General features: G+C 37.3%; 1 protein-coding gene across 3 annotated transcripts in view; it reads left to right on the forward strand.

Moving 5' to 3' along the window:
- The window catches only part of nrd1a (nardilysin a (N-arginine dibasic convertase)), a 40,742-nt gene that overhangs the window by 6,518 nt on the left and 12,924 nt on the right, over window positions 1–21,300 (forward strand). For all 3 annotated transcript variants that reach the window (XM_042501084.1, XM_042501083.1, XM_042501085.1), the window contains exons 6-18: window positions 2,400–2,473; window positions 2,660–2,755; window positions 2,951–3,073; window positions 7,964–8,021; window positions 8,717–8,790; window positions 10,647–10,716; window positions 11,007–11,084; window positions 13,902–14,022; window positions 16,905–16,963; window positions 17,291–17,345; window positions 17,455–17,559; window positions 18,019–18,142; window positions 18,499–18,585. In XM_042501084.1, the coding sequence (XP_042357018.1) occupies window positions 2,400–2,473; window positions 2,660–2,755; window positions 2,951–3,073; window positions 7,964–8,021; window positions 8,717–8,790; window positions 10,647–10,716; window positions 11,007–11,084; window positions 13,902–14,022; window positions 16,905–16,963; window positions 17,291–17,345; window positions 17,455–17,559; window positions 18,019–18,142; window positions 18,499–18,585 (1,124 nt within the window). The remainder of the gene's footprint in view (window positions 1–2,399; window positions 2,474–2,659; window positions 2,756–2,950; window positions 3,074–7,963; window positions 8,022–8,716; window positions 8,791–10,646; window positions 10,717–11,006; window positions 11,085–13,901; window positions 14,023–16,904; window positions 16,964–17,290; window positions 17,346–17,454; window positions 17,560–18,018; window positions 18,143–18,498; window positions 18,586–21,300) is intronic.

Consider the following 21,300-nt stretch of genomic DNA (forward strand, 5'->3'; position numbering starts at 1 on the left):
TGAAAGATCAGGTCAATATTGAGTTGCAACAGCTTTTCATAAATCCATTTTAAACTTATGATCTTCTAGATGATGTTGCAGAAAGAAAACTTAAGAACTGCTGCCCCCTCACTCTGGAACCAACTCCCCACACATATTCAGGACTGCAGCAACACATCCATATTTAAATCCCTCCTAAAAACTCACCTTTTTATACTAGCTTTTAATGTGTGATTGTTATTTTTTTTCTTCATTGTCGATTTGCTTACTGTTCATTTTGTGAGTGCTTATGTAATTATGTTTATATTGCTTTTTACTTTTGTACAGCGTGCCTGGGTTCCTTTTAAAAGCGTTTTATGAATACAATTTATTATTATCATTATTATTATTATTATTATAACCTACAGGATCTTTGCCGCTAATATTTAGCTAAATCAACCCATCACTAAAACCAGACAAAACAATTCAGCAACAACTATTTTAATGAATACACGTTGAAAATATTAACACTGTTCAATAAAAAAATCAAAGGAATTTAAAATAATCCATCTCAGGAAATTATACAGTCAAAATATCTTTAAAATGTGTGTTTTTCAGCTCCAAAGCTATATTTAGCAAGATCTGTGACACTCTTTTTTTATACAGGACCACATTACTTGTACCGCTGAAAAAACTTCAGTTAAAACTAATCAACATAAACATAAACATCCAGTGAATTTAATAGAAGATGGAGTCATGTAACATCTTCTGTTTCCATATGTGTGTATGTTTATGTGAATATTGGGAAGAGGTACAATCAAAATATCTTAAAAAGTGGGTTTTTCAGCTCATAAACTATATTCAGCAAGGTCTGTGGCCTTCTGTTTTTTGGGGGATTTTTTTATATAGGACCAAATAATGTGTAAGTGACATAAACTATATTAATACTACACAGAAATAAAATTTAGCTGCAAAAAAGTGAAAACTGGTGAGGTAATGATAGTGATGTAAAATTTGAAAATGAAAGATTCTTTGTTCGGGTAAAAAACCTTTACGTAATTACTGTAAAACTTTCAGCAACAACTTGAATACGTTGCAAATTATCCTTAGGGTTTCTTGGATGTTCTGTACAAATTTCAACCCCATCCAGTGAAAAATAAGCAATTGGTGAGGCTTCGAATACCGCTGAAAAATGATGAAATTTAGTTCCAAGAGGCAAACTTCAAAAATTCATTACCAGAAAAGCATTTGGGAGTGTTGCTATAGGATTTTGCAAGGTCCCATAAATTTAATAGAAGTTTTGACATTATTTATTTATCTATTTATTTATGTTGAGAAGATCTAGGACATGAGCTGGGAAAAGTTCAATTCTGGGTGAGTTTACACAGAATGACCCCAGTTAAAATAAAGTATTTGATAGACAGATAGAGACATCATGAAAAAAATACCAAGAGACATGGCGTCTGGCCTACAGTGAACGCTCACCGTATTGTCATATTTTGGACATGTGCTGTTTTTCAACTCACAGTAAAAGCATCATAATTTTTCTCAAATGTCATGGAATAAATAATGATAATAATAATATATAATTGTTTTTCAAAACTCTTACATGTACTGATTCTCTATTTTTTGATTGTGTTGATTGTGATTAGTCATGTCTGGCAGAGTAACATGACCACTAAAGTTGTTAAGTTTATAATTAAAGGCACAGTAACTTTATCATGACTAAAATCATCCTGAAAATAGTAATAATAATAATTTAGATTATAACAATTGTAATAATATTTTTTTAAGCTCAGAAGCTTTATTTAGCAAGATCGATGGCACTCTTTTAAAGTTTGAATTTATTTATTTTAATGCAGAACCAAATAAATTGTATATGTGATTATAGCTATATACTACACAGACTTTTTTGGCTGTAAAAAGTGTAAATTTTGAAAGTTAAAGATTGAGGTCATTTTTATTATTTAATTACGGTAAAACATTCAGCAACAACTATTTATATGAATAGATGTTGCAAACTATCCTCAGGGTTTCTTTAATGTTCAGTACAAATATAACACAAAATAAAAAATAAGCAATTGGTGAGGCTTTGAATGCCATCGCAGAAATTATGAAATTTTGCACAGACGACCAAACTTCATAAACAATACCATTGTAAAATAGAAGTATAGTGAAAAATAAATAACTCCGGTAGAACAGCTGATATTTCTAATCATGTCTCAAAATCAGATGAGTCACACAGGATGTGATGTAACAGCTCCTCCTGTGAGCTAACAGAGTCGGACAAACATTACGGGCTCAATCAGCCGCCCGCCATCCTGCTGTTGTCTGTGGTGTTTATCAGTCTGCATCTGACTGTCTCTGTCTGACCCGTGTCCTCTCCCTCTGGCTGCTGCGTGGCCCATGATTATAGCCTCTCTGTCCCGTCACCCTCTTAGGTGGGCCCAGTTCTTCATCTGCCCCCTGATGATTCGAGACGCCATTGATAGGGAGGTGGAGGCCGTTGACAGCGGTGAGTCTCGGTGCCTCTGTGCACTCCTCCTCCCTGCTGAGAAGTTAAATTTCAGCTGTCGTACTGGAGAGTTAAACTTTTCATCAGCCGCATTGCTGAGTTCTCCTCAGGCAGCTCTTGCACACCATTGATCAGCGTCTTTCTCTGTCGTCTCGAGTTTTTCTGTCTTCTCCTTCTGTCTGTCAGAGTACCAGCTGGCAAAGCCATCAGACTCCCACAGGAAGGAGATGCTGTTTGGCAGTTTGGCCAAACCTGGGCACCCTATGGGCAAGTTCTGCTGGGGTGAGTTGGTAAACACAACCGCTGGGACACACAATACACACAGGGCCTCCTTGGGGTATGTTCAGCAATAACAAACAGGAGTGCTGAGACGAACGCCAAGTTTCCTTTCTTGCTGATATATCTGCATTTGTAAACCGTTTTTCTACAGTGTTTTATAGTTTTGCTGAATTGATTGCTCACTTGTGACAACACCAGGGAATGCCCAGACGCTGAAGCACGAGCCAAAGAAGAAGAAGATCAATGTCTATAAGCGGCTGCGTGCCTTCTGGAAGAAACACTACTCTGCCCACTACATGACTCTGGCTGTGCAGTCAAAAGGTCAGAAAAATCCATCCTGTTTAATATACATCAACGATCCTTTTTGGTAGATTGACAGAATTGTTTTTGAATAATTTCATACAACAAATGAATTAATTGAAAAAGCAATCTGTAGAGATTAATTGACAATTAAAACAATAATTAGCCGCAGCTCTCATAAGGATTCATCCATGTTCAGCCAACTGTGGTTAATCATTCCTGAATCAAACTCAAATTGCAATATTTCTCCAAACAAACTCAGATACAGAATATCTAACACGTGTTTTCAGGGTTTCACAGAAAATATCACACGGCTAATTAACTCCTGCGTGCAACTAAAAATGATGACTGGTGTTGACATTTGTGCTGAAAAAAAACATCCTCCATAAAACTGCTGAAATGTTTGAAACCTCCGGTGCTATTTTAAAACTGCCTTCACCCAGAAAATCAGCTTGTGTAAAGTGATGCAAAAGTGATGATTTCTGGATCCATTGACAACACAGAGTCTATATACTACCAACATTTCACTTTGCAAAAGATACAGCCTTTAATTACTAATAAGGAAGTATGAAAACTGATAAAGTTTTATTTGTCCTCTGACTAAATTTTCAAGGAAAAGCCACTTAAAAACAGCATTTATTTATTTTGGTTCCTTTCTATCAGTGCATCAAGCTGTTAGCACATACTTACACCTTATAAAGCTGATTTGGGAAAATTGTTGGCAAACAATAGCTCAACAACGTTCATTTGGTGTCTTGTTTGCTGCATTCGCGCTCCTCCGATGGTCCCATTTTCCAAGTGCAGATTCAAAATCATCTTAGACGTGGCTCAACATACAATAAATAAACATACAAAACAATAAACATTTTTTAAAATAGCTTAAAAATTACAGTAATTCTGTAATTTAAAATATATAATTATGTTAATTATGAGTATAGTTCACTGGAACCTTTTCGCTAGTTTTTAAAAAAAAATAGTCTTCTTCATCAACTTGTTTATTTTTTTGCATCTCTCTTGTTTACTATAACGGTAGGACTGTTTTATTTGTGCTCATGGTTTCACTGAAATTAACTAAAAAAGTGAATTGTAGAGAATTTTACCAAGCTAATGATGTGTGTAGCATATCCATATTGACAAAAGTTTAAACATATATACATATTTGTATACATGATCCAATTTATACATCCAAAGAACGTCTATAAAAATGAACTGCGTGGCAACCAGACCCGGCCTCTAATTGAGGCAGGCCTTTATTTGTCAAAGGGTCTGGGCTTTTAATTGGGACTAGACTCTTATTTGAAGTTTTATGTGAATAATACTATGGAAGAGTCATGTACAGCCACTATATGTCTGTGGTTTTAATGGGTCCAGTCAAGTGTAGTCATGCTTCACCTTCAGGACACCATTTATCAAATTTTGTCTTTTTTACGACTAAAAGTTGAATCACATATTCAAAATACATCTTTTAAAGTTCTACTGGCTTTTTTCTATTGTGGTTCCCTCCTGACACTATTTTTCAAGAGCACTGTCACTGCATCCTGGACTTAGCATCGCCAAAGACGAGTGGGATTTGTTAAAAAAAATAAAGCCAGTGCATTTTTTACCCCTTTGGCAAAATAATAATTTGTGCTTTCAGACCTTTCACTAGCACTGACACAGCGCTGTGGCGATACATGTCTAGCTATGCGAGACTTTACTAATTTGGTCTCCACTAACTCCTTAGGGAAATATCTCACTTTATATCTGCTAAATACTCCACTGTATTTATTTTTTATATAGTATATGAAATAGAAATAGTGATTATAGCAGCTTTAAGGTGTGAATTTTAAAGTTTTAGTTGTGGTTATTTTACACAAGTATTTATTTGTGTAGGCAGATAAACTGTCCTTGAGCAGCCTCTGTGTCAGAAATGCTGCGGAAGAGCAACTTTCTGTATCAATTTGCCGCACAGCCAAACAAAGTGGGCTGAAACGATGCATTGCGTGGCTTTGTTTTATTAAAGACTAAAGCCAATAATTGGTCTTTTTCCATCATGCTGTGAGCATTCGATCACGAACTGAACTCACGCTGCGTGCAGGGCGGGTTTGTTTTCTCAAGCAAAGATTGCTTACACAAAGAAGAGTGTTCATGTGTATAAATCGTGACCTTCCATGATAGGGATCCTAACTTCATATTGATGCTGGTGATATTGTTAGTATTGATACAACTACTGTAGGAGAGTGCTCAGTAAACAGGGAGGCTTTTATCAATGAGAAAAAACTTGCGTGCATCTTTTCCCATGAATCTCTTGTGTTTGTAATTTGAATCCCACACAGGAAAGAGGGATTTTGCAAGTCACAATGAAACTATCATAAAAAATTCAAGATCAAGATAAGCTTTAATGTTCCCTGAAGGAAATTTGTCTCAGGCTACAGCACTACGGAAAGCTGCAATCACAGCTATACTATAGAGACAATCAATCAATACAATGAGGTGAGACACACAGAAAAACAAAACACAGTCTACACTGATTACATGAATTAGATGTCACCTACGGATGAGGAAGGAAAGTTACATGGCCTTCATGTATTGCACCTGCTCTATGATGTTGTACCATCCTCTGCAATCACTATAATATTGCGCAGTATAATATTGTGCAAAAAAGAGCAATGTAATTGCACAAGGATAAAATAAAGAAGTAGAGCGTGATAAGTGATAAAGACAAGAAGGATAAAATAGAAATAATGGCAATGTCTTGCACAAGAATTTAAGTGAGATAAAATAACAATAAATAGAAAAAAGTAGGTTTTACACAAGGATAAAATAAGATAAAATAGACACAATAAAAGCAAGATTCGCTAAAAGAACCAAAGCTATTACACTGTGAGAGAAAAACAGCAGGTAATAACACAATAAAATAACAAACTAAAATAATTTCATACCAAGAAGATACAATTACAGAATCTAATGAACAGAAACACATTGATTGGTTACTGCAGAAAAATTGCTAATGATAAAAAAGTATCCAAATGTGTGTAAATTAAAAGAGTTGTCCCACCACCGCAGTAAAAACAAGCCTGGAACCTCATATTACTTTATTCACACAATAAATAAAAATTTAAATGCAACATTTTTTATTTCGCTTCCTTTTTTCACGAGCTTGAATTAAAGATCTAAGGCTTTTTTTATGCGCACAAAAGGCTTATCTCTCTCAAATTTTGGTTGCCGATATGTTCAAATATGGATAGTGAGCTCTTCTATCCCAAGATAATCCATCCACCTGACAGGTGTGCCACATCAAGATGCTGATTAAACAGCATCGTTTCCACACAGGTGTGCGCTGGGATTGTCACAATAAAACGTGCAGTTCGATCTCAACACAAAGCCACAGATGTTGCAAGTTTTAAGGGACGGGCCATTGACTGCAGGAATGTCCATCAGAGCTGTTTCCTGTAAACTGAATGTTCATTTCACAACCATTAGACGTCTCCAATGTTGTTTAAGCTGATTTGGCAGTACATCCAACCAGCCTCACAAGCACAGACCGCGTATAACCTCATCAGCTCAGGACCTCGACAACGTCTTCACCTGCAAAATCGTTTTAGAGCAGCCACCCTGACAGCTCATGCTCAACCACAGAGTTTCTGCACAAACTGTCAGAAACTGTGTCGGGAGCTCATCTGCATGCTCGTCCTCCTCATCAGGGTCTTGACCTGACTGCAGTCTGTCGTGCTTGAGTGGCAACTGCTCACCTTCGATGGCGTCTGCCACTTTGGAGAAGAGTTCTCTTCATAGATGAATCCCGTGTGACCGAAAATGCACAGCTCTTGCCCTAGTCATGTGAATTTTAAATAGTTCAGCGTAACTAATAAATGTATTTTTTGCAAGATAAAACTTGTTATTGTGACAATTCCAGGACACCCCTTTGCAGCTATGATGCTGTTTTAATCAGCATTTTGATATGCCGTTCGTGTCAATTGTCTTCCTGAGGGGAGAGGTGCTCACTTACACAGATTTTAACAAATTTGTAAAAAAGTAGTATTTTGTGTGCACATAGAAAAAGTTGTAGATCATTACTTTAAATGTGTGAAAAATGGGAGCACAAACAAAAGCGTTCTTTTTTTCAGGATATAAATAACATTAAATTATAGTTTAATGGTTTTTTTTTTTTAAATGAAATTTTACTTTTTTTTCATTTGTGATGTTAACACAACATGAACAGGTGTACATTATCAGGCATAAATTTGGTTAACACAGAAAGTGGTGACTTTTCATCTATATGTTGATCTCAGTTACACGTGAATATTAGTGGTGTAACGGTTCACAGAATTCACTTCAATATCCTTCATTTTTAACATTTTTTAAATGTTTTTTAAATAATTTATTAATTAAAACTAACATGAAAAGGTCTTTTTTTTACAGGAAAAAAAAAACAGCTCCTTATAAAATATATTGTATATTTTATAAGGAGCTGTTTTTTGTATTATAGTAGTCACTAACAAATACAATCAAAATGTTCCTGAAATGCAACATAAATGTCCTTTATTTTTACATTTTTAAATATACTAAAACTAATAATTGTTTTTTGATAAAAGCAGGAATTACAGTCTGGCTAAAATGGGCTCTTGAAGGAATATTAGGAAAGTTCAAAGAATTGTTCGGTTTGTAATTCGTACCGAACTGAATGCCTCATAGCGAACGATTCAATACAAATACATTTATTGTTACACCCCTGGTGAATAAAGCTGTCATCTATAATAATAACAAACAAGCCTTTCATAGCCTAAATGTAGTCAACGCTGCAGTTGCTTTGGAACAAACTGCCTTGCTCTGAATACTCCCAAACCTAGAATTATGAGGGTTTTTCCAGCCAGAATTATTGAGACGCACTCAAACTCTAATTTATCCTCCTTCACTTGGTCTGTCCTTTAGAGAAGCTGGACACTCTGGAGGAGTGGGTGAGAGAGATCTTCAGCAAGGTGCCTAACAAGTGAGTATTGGCAGAGAGGCTCTCAGTCAGTGTGATGAGGTGCCGGTGTGATATAGACTGAGTGTGAATATCCTCCGAGACTTTGCTCAAATGTAAATGTCAAGCCTCCCTCCGTGTTTTTCTCGGCTCGTTTTACCTTGCTTCACCTCGGGATTTTATTTTCGACATCATACATACCGAAAGGGATAATTTCTCCGTAAAGTTGAACTGAATTAGTGTTTTCTTACAGACCTCCACTTGTTTGCTTTGTGAGTCACTGCGGCAGGTTTTTCTTAGAGATTCGGTATGCATATCACTGAAGACTGCATAACCTCCAGTTTTTAATGCTTTTCATTTCAATCAAAGGATTGCATGCTTTGATGAAATGCCTCTATCTATATGAGCTTATAAAGTATTCTCAAGGCTTAACTCCTTTAAGATGAACTAAATTAAGCTGAAAACATACGGAAAGTTAACGTTTATTAGTTTGGCAGAAACAAGGTTCTACTTTGGTGAAATTTTCTAGAGACATCTTTGAATGTCATCAGTGAACTTTTTAAATCATCTCTTGTGAAGACTCAAACAAATGTGTATTCTGTTGCCTTCTTTAAAAACTCAAGAAATTAGATTTTACCAGTGCTTAGTGATTTAATGGCATTGTTTAATTGATTGTAATTGATAAAGTGCAATCGAACAAGTCTGTCTTGTGTCTACAGCGGCCTGTCCAAGCCAGATTTCTCCGATATGTTGGATCCCTTTGACACATCAGCGTTTAACAAGCTCTACAGAGGTATGACTCAATCTCTAAATACTGATTACAGCTTATGTACTCTGGTTCTGTAGAGCAGCCTCTAAATAACTCTGAGGGCCTGGACATGGTTTAAATACAGAAGCCCAGGGGGGCAAGTGAGAAAAAAAATGCCAGGGATCACGCAGATGCAGTTGAAATTTGTGGCTTTTTTACAAATCTGTGGCAACATGGAGCCAAAGAAGTTCAGCCCCGTGGCCTCTACTGCACATGAAGTTACACTATTCACTTAACCATAGATTGGGCAACCGCAACAGCAGGTATTTCTCCAACGATGCGCCAGGACACAGCAGATTTCCCGGCTTCTCAAACATAAAACCACATAGGCTCTTGCCTGCATCTTTGTGGGTTATTTGTGCATTTATTGAGTGACAACATTAAGCATTTCCGACCATTCTCGGCCTGGGGGATGATGAATGATTGAGACTTAAGTTGCCCTCTTTAGCTCTGCGTCCCATATGCAGCTGCACATTGACCCAGACTTTGTTGACCCTCAGATGTGTTTGGATTTCGTGCCTTTAAGAGCTCGATTTTCTGAAAGTCTGCCTCCATTTACATTTGGTGATGGGGTATTTTGTAACATCCTTCTCAGTGAAGTTTTCATGTTTCAGGTTATGTAACATTCATGTCATGTCTTTAATGGTGACTAGAAATGTATTCTAATATATGCTGCTCTGCCATCACCTTAAAGAAGTAATTTAGAAAAATGATCCTGGTAAACCTTATTTCCCCCAATTCTTTTCTAAAAAGAAATCAAAGGAGAAAGTTATTGTGGCAAAACCTTTTATTTTAAACTATTCTTAAAGGAAGAGTGTGTAAGATTTAGGGGGATTTTGTGGCATCTAGTTGTGAGAATTGCAGATTGCAACCAGCTGCAACTTTACCCAGTTAAAATTCCTCCTTTGTTCATTGTTCAAGAGGTTTTTACCGGGAGCCAAAACCTCTCAAAAAAAATTTGACTGGATGAAAAAACTGGTAAAAAAGACTGATTAAAGCAGTCTTACTTTAAAAATCGGTGTTTCTGCAGTGCTGTTTGGCATGTAGGAAACAGGCGGTTAACCCAGCACCTGCTATTGTGTGCTCCTTTTTTATGATCCAGACATTCAGGAGGTTTTAAGCAGAAGCTGAAATATCTGTAGAGATCTTTCTCTCCAGGAAAACAAAAAGAACTGACAAAGTGATTTAAATATGCAAAAACACTTTTAATAAAGCCGGTTCATGTTAAAAAAATGTGGGTTTTTTAAGCTGCTTGTCGTGCAGGACCGCTCCCTATGTGGATATAAACGGCTCATTCAAAGGTAACCAAAACGCAGTGGTTCTTGGTTTCATGTGATTATACACCAAAGAAAACATACTTATTGTATTAGATTCAATTTCTGCAAATATATGTTCCTAAATCCTACACACTAGACCTTTAAGTCATAAACACAGGAAAGAAAACAGTTTAGGTCAGACTTATAGAATGGATCAGCAGAAGTTTTTTTCTCACTTGCCTCTCAGGGCTGCTGTTTAAAGGAAAGTAAAGCAGAAAAAGTATTTCTACAATGCAAATTAAGTTTTTTTCAGACATTGTTCTGACCTTTGCTTTTGCTCTTATGCATAACTTTATAATTTTGCCTCTTCAGGGCCTCTAAAACGTATTTAAAGAAATCTGAGATGGAAATGGGTGGATGGAGTTTTTTGTTGAACTGCTTACAATGTGAGAACATATGCAAACTTAAGAGATGTTTGAGGGCCTTATAGCTGTAAAATGTTGAAGAAATACAAGCCAGCAGTGAAAAGCAGACGTTATCTTTTCAAAATGTTTTTTCTGTAACTGTGTGTCTGTGTTTTTGCAGTCATCCCTGTACGAAAAGTTCATGCTTTGAATATCACCTGGGCCCTCCCGCCTCAGGAGAGGTACTACAGGTGAGCTACATATGGTGGATATACAGTATGTGGTGCAGGGCACAGAAATGCAGAAATAAGCGACCAACAACAGACCATGCTCTCCTCTGACTTGGAAGAAATTGCATCAAAATTGTTTGTTTTTCTTATTTTTTTCCTCATGTCGCTGTCTCCTTCCTCCAGAGTAGTGCCTCTTCATATAAACATAGAATTAGACCAGCCAAAAGATGCCATGCTTTTTCCCTGATTGTAGAGGGATTGCATCAATGTTTTTTGTTTCTCCTTTTCATGTTCTTCCCTCCTTCTTTCAGAGTGAAGCCTCTCCACTACATCTCTTGGCTGATTGGCCACGAAGGCACAGGAAGCATCCTCTCAGTGCTCAGGAAGAAGTGAGTGTTATTGCCTCTGTCTGTTTGTTTTTCTGATTTGAGGGCTCTCCAAAAACCCAATTAAAAGGTCTTCAATTTGCTGGGTATACATGAGCTTTTTCGAGCTCCTAGCGGGGCCCGAGTGCTGGAGCCCTATCTTCAAACTACACACTTTGCCAGCCCACTTGACGATGTGATTCGTACAGTCTCATCCCTGGATGTGGTTGTGCAAGAGTGTTTCAGCCTCTTGTTGCTAAGTGGCAAAGTGATGCGACAAACCCTCTGTAGTCCCACAATACCAAGAGCCCATCCAATAGTCCCTTTACTATCAGCCCCACTTGGAGCGTTTGATAGAATATTCCTATTTACTGTGTGTGCCGTTTTCAATTGTTGATAAATGACAACAGTGAAATTTGAGTGTACTCTGTCTCAATTCCCAGTCGAACCAAACTGCTGAGGCAGTAGAGTGGTTGTTTTTATTGAGTTCAGACAATCATGACGTCCAAGGGCCGAGAGGCTGGTTTGAAATTGTGCCATTGTTGTCCCCTGCAGTGAAATTGGGAATGGTCTGACTATATGTGTGTCCATCATAAACACTGTTGGGAGCACCACCGATCAGATGCCCTAAAGTTTAAAGGACTGTACCAGAGTTTTTTGCTGGATGTAGAATACAAATGTATACTGTATATCACTGCAGGACATTTTAAAAACTTTACCATGCACAATGTTTTTTATATATCTTCCCTACACTGGTGTCATTTCAGTGTGAAAACACTCAGAGAAAACTCGCCAATATTATTTATACTTTTTTGGTTGTGCAGTGCAGACTTTTCAAACCAAGCTTTGCTGCTGAGAGCATCATCAAACCACTAGATAGAACATGTCTTCATGTAGATAAAAGCAGACAAGATGTGATGAATCACCCAGATCTAATAAATATCAAATCTCTAAAAGCTGTTTCTTCATTTTTAAATGAATGAGAAGCTGCCTTTACATAATGCATTTTAGAATGATATAGCATGTTATTTCTTTACTCTGGGATTTTTAAAGCAGAGCCGGCTGCCTCAGAGGGACAACAAAAGTGTTTGTTTAAGAGTCTGCAATAAAAAAGCGTAAAGTGACATATTTTCTACTTGCTGTCCTTCACATATTTCAGCACTTAAAGTGCTTTCTCTCTCCAGTTTATGGCAGCGAGTGGATCTTTATGGTAGTCCTGTTTTTAAAATCAGTGTTAATTAAATAATCTCAAAGCGACATTCAGAGCATTAGTAAAGCAGCAAACAGTTACTTGCTATGCAAAGAGTAGTGCAGTGATGGCTGAGCATGCAGTTGCTAGCTAATCCCTGCCGCTCTGCATTTCACTGATACGGCGGTTAACTTAAGTATCGGACGGCATCTTTGCAGAAGTGAAGTGGCCTCTGTGCAACGTCTCCTGAGGTTAACACCGTCAGACAACCTCTTAATTATATGCTGTGCTGGATACTTCTGTACTTACACACTATAAAATATTATGGGTTGATTTTACTTTAAAAAAATCTAGGTAACCAAGTGTCTTTAAAAATGAAAGTAAATATGACTATTTGTCTTACAATATGTTTACTTTATATCTAATGGTTAAGTTTACTGAAAATGTAGTTGTATTTACTTAATTTTGTGAAGTTGTTGCAACTTTAAAATAAATTTAATTAAATAAATCTCTTCTAAGTTTTAACAACTTTCTGTGTCATATATCTGTATTCTACTGGTTGCAGACCAGTCAGTCATATCTGCATCTTCTTAAACATGTTAATGAAGTTGCAGAACACTTAGAAAGAACAAGGTAATTTCAGTTGTCATTTTTAAGTTGCAACAACTTTACAGAATTAAGTATATGCAGCAAAATTGTCGAGTAAACTTAACAATTAGATATAAAGTAAACATAAATTAAGATTAATTGTTGTATCTACTGTGTTTTTTCAAGACCATCAGTTTTCAAGAAGTGTGTTGGCACTGAGAAGTATGGAGAAAAATGCAGTACTCCTGGGTGGTGCTCTCAAAAAGTTTAGTGTGTAACGTTGGACACTCAGTCTACGTAGCAAAAGAGGCAAGATCACATCACAGTTCAAACTTGTGAAATATCTGTTAACTATGCTGGTGTGCACTGAATTAGAATCGTATCCCTCCGAGATGATCAATTCCTTTTATTGATACTGGTATGTTTTTCTGAAACTTCCGCAATGAAAAAATGCATCAAACTCACTTTTTTAAACTTTTTTTTTACTTGCCTCCTTTTTTTTTTTTTTTTACACAGAAAATTGATCAGAAATCAGTGAGGAAATTAATTTAAAAAATCCAACAGATAAGCAAAATTAATAATGGCATTGGTGTAACTACAATCCTATTAATTCCATCTCTAATGTTTGTGTATGACAAATTGTAATTATTCGCCAAATATGGCAGCTAACAGTCACTCAGTAGAGCCAGCCACTGACGGCTACCAAAAAAATTCATAGATATACAAATGTGCTGTAAAAGCTTGTTCATTTTTAACTTAATAAATGAACAAATAAATGCAGAAAAATAGAGCCAGCAAACAAGCAGATATTGTCGCAAGTGACAATCTTTCGTCAAACGTTAGCAGTAATACCTGGTTGCAACTCACAGAGCAGAAGAAGAAAAACAGTCAAATCTTGCAATCATCATTTTCAGAAAGTGTACAACAGCTGTGTTTGATTTGAGACACGGTGAGCAAAGTAAGTACAAAGTGTACGCAGTGTACTAAGGGAAGATTTGAGACACAGCATTAGATCCGCTCTGAATATCTTATGGAGCTCCTCTAATTGTTGTTTGTGTGTGTAGGTGCTGGGCTCTGGCTCTGTTTGGAGGCAACAGTGAAACTGGCTTTGACCAAAACACCACCTATTCCATCTTCTCCATCTCCATCACCCTCACTGATGAAGGTTACCAAAACTTCTACGAGGTAAAAAAAAAAAAAGTCTTCTCTTTATTATTCTTTCATCCACTGGATACACAGAGAGTTTGCGACTCCGGCCTGAGCACAGGAAGTCGGGCAAAAAACAAGCATCATCCAAATCATTTGTTGTGAGATCACAGAGAATCATTCATCATCAATTCAGCAGAGACCGGTAGCAGCGTACGTTAGATGTGCCCTGCGTGGACCCAGCTGGCCTGTTTGTCTTGTTTTTCATGAACTTCAAGGAAGCAATGCTATCAGTTGCTATGACAATGTGTGTGTAAAACAAGGAGGCAGTTGGCGATCGTTCAACAGGAGGACTGTTTTCTAATAATTAATGGAAAAACGTTCCAGTCAACAAACTTGCATTGATAACTGTATAAATGCTGCAGCAGCCTTGAGGATGCTGTTTATTGTGATTAAGAGCTCTTCATCACCCACTCTTCATTCACAGAGGATGAACCCTCGGTTGTCTGGGTTACAGCGTGCTACTTTTCTGAATAATACTTCTGAATATTTTTTTTCTGAAGCACTTAAAAAGAATAGTTTTGATTTTCTGTCTTGCCAAGAGTTGGAGGAAAAGGTTGATACCACTCACATGTCTTTACAATTACAGCTGCCGACCGTACACTCTGTGACATGCAGCCATTGCATCCATAGCAATAATTATGGCACACTTTTCTCCCCGTATTCTCCTCCGACAAACAGACTGAGGACTGTAGTCCAACGGTTAATAATTATTACTCTTCAATCTCAAAGGCAGAGGTGACATTTTCATTTACATATTTGAATCTCTAAATGGTGAATAAAGACGCGCATTACTTTGTATTTAGTGTTTAAATGGAGGCACCGTTTTTAGTTGACTGTCACAGCTCTTTCTAATGACTGTAATCAAATAACCATGTCAAAACTGGCAGCCTCGGTGTAAATGTTCGGGTTTATAAAACTTAGCGGCACCTTTCACTCAACCTCTATCATTAATGGAGAAAAAGAAAAAATTTATAGTAATTTTACCAAAAAAAATTAACGTGGTAAGGACTCATTAAAGCTGCTGGACTCTAAAGGGGAGCTATTATGCTCATTGTCAGGTTCATGCTTGTATTTTAGATTTCTATTACAGGACTCCAGACTAACTTGTGATTGCTTACTTTTTCATTTAGGTGCAAAAGCACTTATTATAAGTGCACCCAAATTTTGTTGTCGGCTCCATACACACTGGTAATTTCTCAAGACTACACAGAAGTCACAGTTTGGTTCATAGCTCAGTAAAGAAGTAATAGTTCAGTGCAGCTGTGGAACAATGGAAAAAAATCAAATAAATATGGATCCGTGTGTTTTCATTCATTATGAACAGGCAGTAGTGTCAAAGACAGACAAAATCCTCTTTCTGGGGACTGAGACCATTTTGCTCACTGGTTACTTTGATGAACTATTTTCATTATGAAAAAAAGTAACATTTCAAACGCTTCTGTATTGCACTGCTTGATCACTGATCAAAAACTTTTCCTAAAGGCAACAGGTCGAAATAGAGACTGTATATAACCAAGACGCGTCCCTGCTTACCCCCACGATGGGTACGGGATACGGATGCTGCCATATTGCAATGGTGATGTCATTGAGAGCTCGATTTTGAACAGTAGTGGTATCTGCGGTGGGGGAGGTCCTGCCAAAATACTTATGCGACCAGTTGCGAGAAAGCTCTGTTAAATGCTAACGCATGGATAGGCTGTCCGAGCTGTCAATCGTGACAAAAAAAGACCCTTTTTGACCAACTAATCACAAAAACGATCACTTGAACGAACATCAGGGTGATGAGAACTACCTTCAGTGTCAGACACTATCTTTGGGAAATATTTATTTGGCGTGTACTTTTATGTCCCATTCACTGAATTGGAGGGGCGGGCCTTATGACCTATACTGCAGCCAGACAGCAGGGGGCGATCAAGATTGAAATGTTACACTTTGGGGGAACTGCATGTTGTCCATCTTTACATATACAGTCTACGGTCACAGCAAGCTACTAAATTGAAAAGCCCTAAAATACCCCAAAAATACACAGAATAATAAAAAATCAAACTTGTGCATTAGAAGGAGCGTTTCAGTTTGTTCCACTTTGGCTCTATGCCAATGTAAATGCCAAATGCTTTAGCTTTTTTTTTTTACATCGTCCTTTCTCTGTTGCTGTTAAAGGTGACAGGGATGCTCAGCGTTAGTGTTTGTGCTCGCCATATTGTGACTGACTTCCACGCCAATCTACTTCTTGTGCTAAACTCTGTATTTGTTGCCAGCAGTGCACAGCCAAAAGTTTCAAGGCGGAACTCATGCTTTTGAACTTTGGTTCAGTATCACATGCACTAGAAGATGTTTTTTCTGTTTTGTTTTTCTCCTTAAACTGTCTGTGCTGGATCACCTGTTTTATCCCACTGCCTGAGATGCTCTGTTTTAGCACCTGTCTCTTTAAGCCTTCTTTCCCAAAAAAGCCCAGTTGGTTCTGAGTGGTCAGTGGTTTTATTATAGCATTACTTGGACATCTTGGACACAGCATATTCGAAATATGCATCTCAGTTGTGAGTTTTAGCTGCAGTTTGAAAACTTTAATAAAATCCTGTTTTTATTCAAAGTAGCAAAATGACAAGCTGCGCCAGCCGTTTGTATATTTGACATGTTAGGGTGAGTTAATCAGAGTATACATGGCTGCATAATAACAGATATATTACTGGAATAATTTTCATTAGCCATGTACAATTATTAGAAATACTGGCATAATGGCAAAAAACAGAATTTTATGTGCATGTTAATGTGGTCATTGTAACATTATATAAAAGACATAGAATAAGCTCAATTTAAGTAATGACATCTGATTTCTGTGTGTCCTTGGTCTTTCACAGGTGACTAACCTGGTGTTCCAGTACCTGAAGATGCTGCAGACACTCGGACCGCAGCAAAGGCACTGCCCCTCACACACACACACACACACACACACACACACACACACACACACACACAAACTCAGCAGAGACCCAAAAACTGCCCTTGAACTTGTATATTCTGTCTTTTTGGCACATTGTAGAACAGGAGGTAGTTAATACTGCATTACGGTGGACAGGTTTATGTGCTGGGTGTGTTTGTTTGTAGGCTCATTTATAAATTTATAGCATTTTTTGTTTTTGTTATGTTCCCTAATCTTTTTTAAGGAGTGTTGATGCTGTGACATCTGAGCTTCTGTCTGGGATGCATAAAGGTAATATTTCAGTCTGTTTGTTCACGCTTTCAGAATATATGAAGAGATTCAGAAGATTGAAGCCAACGAGTTTCACTATCAGGAGCAAGTAAGAACAGAGATATTCATGTGCCGCTGTATTTAATGCTTTTTTAATTTGAATTTGTGTTGTTTGTTTGGTTTTTTTTTGCCAGTCAGAATGATTTCCTCTTTGTCAGATTGACCCTATAGAGTACGTGGAGGACATTTGTGAGAACATGCAGCTGTTCCCAAAAGAAGACTTCCTGACAGGAGATCAGTTGATGTTTGAGTTCGACCCAGAAGTAAGTAGTTTAGTAGTTCGGGGGAGTGAACCAGTTCAGCGTTTTATTCTAAAATCTTATATTTTCTTTTTTTAGATAAAGATGTTAATGAAACGGGTCACAGAAAAGAGGAAAAATATGGACTTTTTTTCTGTCTGATATGTTAATGATTTTATAGCCAACACCTTTATACACCAGAAATATATTTTTCTCGGTTCAGTCTTTGATTGGTGGATGTTATTTTGCATCAGACGCTACACTCTAATTGTGTCTTTGCATATTTTCTGTGATGACAGTAACTTATGTTCTGTTTTGCTGCCTCTTATGGTGATTGACAGCTAAAATTGTTTTCACATAAACAAGTAATTTAGAAGAAAGGGGAAAAAAACTCTCCTCTCTTTGCTGAAAAGTTGACTTTCTCCTTGTGTGTCTGTGTGTGCGTCTATGTGCGCGTGCCTGTCTGCATATGTGTGTGTGTAGGTGATCAGTGGAGCTTTGTCCCTCCTCACCCCTGAGAAAGCCAACCTGATGCTGTTGTCACCAGAACATGAGGGCCAGTGTCCCCTCAGGGAGAAGTGGTTTGGCACTCAATACAGCATGGAAGGTGTGTTTTTTTTGTATGTGTGTGTGTGTGTGTGTGTGTTTGTTTGTTTACTGTCAGTGTAACAGCTCCTTCCCACAATACAGGCATTCAGTGAATACATTGTCTTTTTCCCCTTGTGTGCTGATATTCAGCCTGATATACAATGCAGCCAGCCAGCAGCAGAAATGTCAGCATTTATCTCTGTCTTTTAGAAGGCGAACAATAGTGTTGGAATAGCATTAAAATGATAATAAAAAAAAGTACAAAACCAATATTTCATTTTCCTCGGGATGACGTCCTTAGGTCACTCAATTCCAAACATGAATCTGAACTGCAAATATTCTTTGTGTGGTAATAGATGTTTTCCCTTCACACAGACATCCAGCAGGAGTGGATGCAGCGGTGGACAGGAAATCTGGAGCTCAACAGTGACCTCACGCTTCCCGCTGAAAACAAGTTCATCGGTGGGTGATCAGAAATGTGTGACATTTTTTGCCGACACTAGATATCAAACAAAAGCCAGAGACTGTATCGTATTAAGTTGCTGTCAGCTGTAAATTCAGCACTTATAAACAGAAGGCGGATGATAACGTTATCTCTGAACCTGCCCGGGCAAAGCCTCTCTTCCTCCGGGTATCTTCCTCTTTCTCACTCAGACTCACCCTGAGTCCGGGTCTACAGCTGCCTGTACCTGTGAGCAGCATGATCGCGAGGTGTGCTCACTCTGCAGCTACATCTGGGGACTGAAATGTTCCCAAAAGTACACTACACACTGACTGACAACAAAAAAAACAAACAAAATAACGAATGCTCAACTTGACAGAATCTCAGTCTTCCCAACTGATGATTTGAATCTTGGACTTTCAGAGGGCAGCCCAAGAATAAACTTTGCACACTATGGGTAAAAATAGTGAGTTGTAAGGGCCAAAACTGCTGCAAGTATCTGAAAAGTTGCCAGTTAGACAATCATGAATAAGACTTGTTCCTGCAGTTTGTACTTTGGCTCAGCATTCATCCATCTAGCAGCTACAGTAATCAGATATATTGACCAAATTTGGAGGAACAATGTATTCTGTCGCAGTCCTCCTGTGATTTAATTCCAGTCTGGAGAGACACTTTGCATTTTAAGACATTTAGCATTTTGAAGTGTTATTTTTCCTTTTTTACTCTTTTCTTTTTTGTTCTTACAAATATTTTTTATTAGATTCTATATACTGCATGTATTGCAGCAAAGAAACAAAAACAGAAAAAAAGTAATGTGTAATACAGAACATTAATAGCAAGATATGATCTGAACAAAACTTCTAAGACAGGACATCACATTAAGTGTTTTTTAAGATCTAAAAATAAATAATTGAAATGCTACAATTATCCATGTCCCAAAAGACAGAAAAAGAAAAACTGCAAATGAAAAAATACATAATTATATTGTCATCAAAGGATTAAGACAAGCAGCCTTCTCCCCTTCAAGGAATTTCATGAAACGCCCCCATATCTTAATAAAGATAGAATACTTTTATTTTTTCTTTAATCACAAATGTAAGTTTTTCAAGGGCAACAGAGTGTGACAGACCTGCAAGCCAGGCTTGTAAGAGATTTCCAGGACCTGGCTAAGGTCTGTTTTGCATGTAGTAAACAGCTGATAGTCATTCTTATGCCTTGCTTAGTTTACACATAACAGGAAAAGAAAAGAAAAAATACATAGTTTGGGGCATACAGTTAATTTTATGCATTTAACAGGAAATTCAAAACCTCTTTCCGGAAAGCCTTCATGTTTGTGCAGTCCCAAAGGCAAAGGAACAGTGTGCCCTTTATTCCACATTTACATGTGTCGGGGGTATCCAGGTTGAATTTATTTAGCTTTTTTACTATTGTTTAGTTTCCTTAATATCAGTCAATTCATACAAGGAAAGAAAAAGCAGCTTACAAGTGGTTCTGTCTTTACTGGTTGTTTCTGCGCACAGCTGAACTAGCTGTGTGTACAGTGAGCTACTTTTCTCGATGTAAAAGTTTAGCCTAATCGACATTAAGAACAACTTTTAAGCTGTTTGAAACTGTCTCTGTCAACCCTTTGAAACCTGGATCAGAATTAGTTTCGTGTGTTACTTTCAAACGCCTCTCTAAACAAGCGTTTAAACCTTTGAAACCTCAGAAAATTGGCTTGAAATGTTTTGAAAACATGGCTTAAGAGGCTGACAAGAAAATGAATTGAAAAGTACTTAAAGACAGAGAGCGAAAGAGAGACAGAAAGAAAATATTAGAAAATAATTATTTAACTATAATTATATATTCAAACTGAATTCTGTTTTTAGGTTGGGGGGGGAGTGTGAGTTTCGATATTGTTTCAAGCCATCTCCTTGTTTTTTTGACCATTTTCTTTTTTGTGTGTGATAATTTTTAGTTAATTTTTTTGTAACTTTTTACTAATGCCTTTCTACTTCTTAGTGATTTCTTGTGAAATTGTTCATTGACTTAACTATTTAAAATGTTATATCTAGCCAATTTTCTCAGCTTTCAAGGGGTTAATAGTTAAATTACAGATAAATATTTACAAAAGATAATATTAATATCAGTCCTCTAGTGATTTGGCATTGAACTATATATTACAAATGTTGTCTATTTGTCACACTTAGGGGAAAATGATCAAAATAAAGGCTGCAGAGGAGGGAATAGATAAATGGTTATTTTATTCAGCTATTTTTTTTGACAAACCCTGTCACCTACATTAACCACAATGCAACTACCAACAACAGTTTGGTCAGAGAGTTGGTGTGTTAGCTGAGCAGAGGCTAATTTAGCCCAGAGCCGTTAGCCTACAGCGATGAGGAGCAGCTACAGAGGTCTGATAAACTCTCTTCTTCTGCCTTCACTTGAGGCAGTTTATCAGACTTAAAGAAGTACTTCACCCCCAAATGATTATCTGTATGTCAGTGACTCAATTCACGAAGAAAACTTCGTTTTTCTTGCACGCCTCCAGAGTGAACCCAGAGTTAAAAAAAGGCAAACATTCATGATGAATTATAGTCATGGGGGGGGGCAGGTTTAACAACAGCAAAACTTTTATCAAAACATCCATTTACAAACTGTCACACAACTCGTGCAATATAATCCGAGTCTCTCTTATCCAGCCGTACGCTCAGAGCTCCCCAAGACCTGCAAACAGACTTTGATGTGTAAAA

This window comes from Plectropomus leopardus, chromosome 14 (genome assembly GCF_008729295.1).
Source record: "Plectropomus leopardus isolate mb chromosome 14, YSFRI_Pleo_2.0, whole genome shotgun sequence".
Classification (NCBI taxonomy): domain Eukaryota; kingdom Metazoa; phylum Chordata; class Actinopteri; order Perciformes; family Serranidae; genus Plectropomus; species Plectropomus leopardus.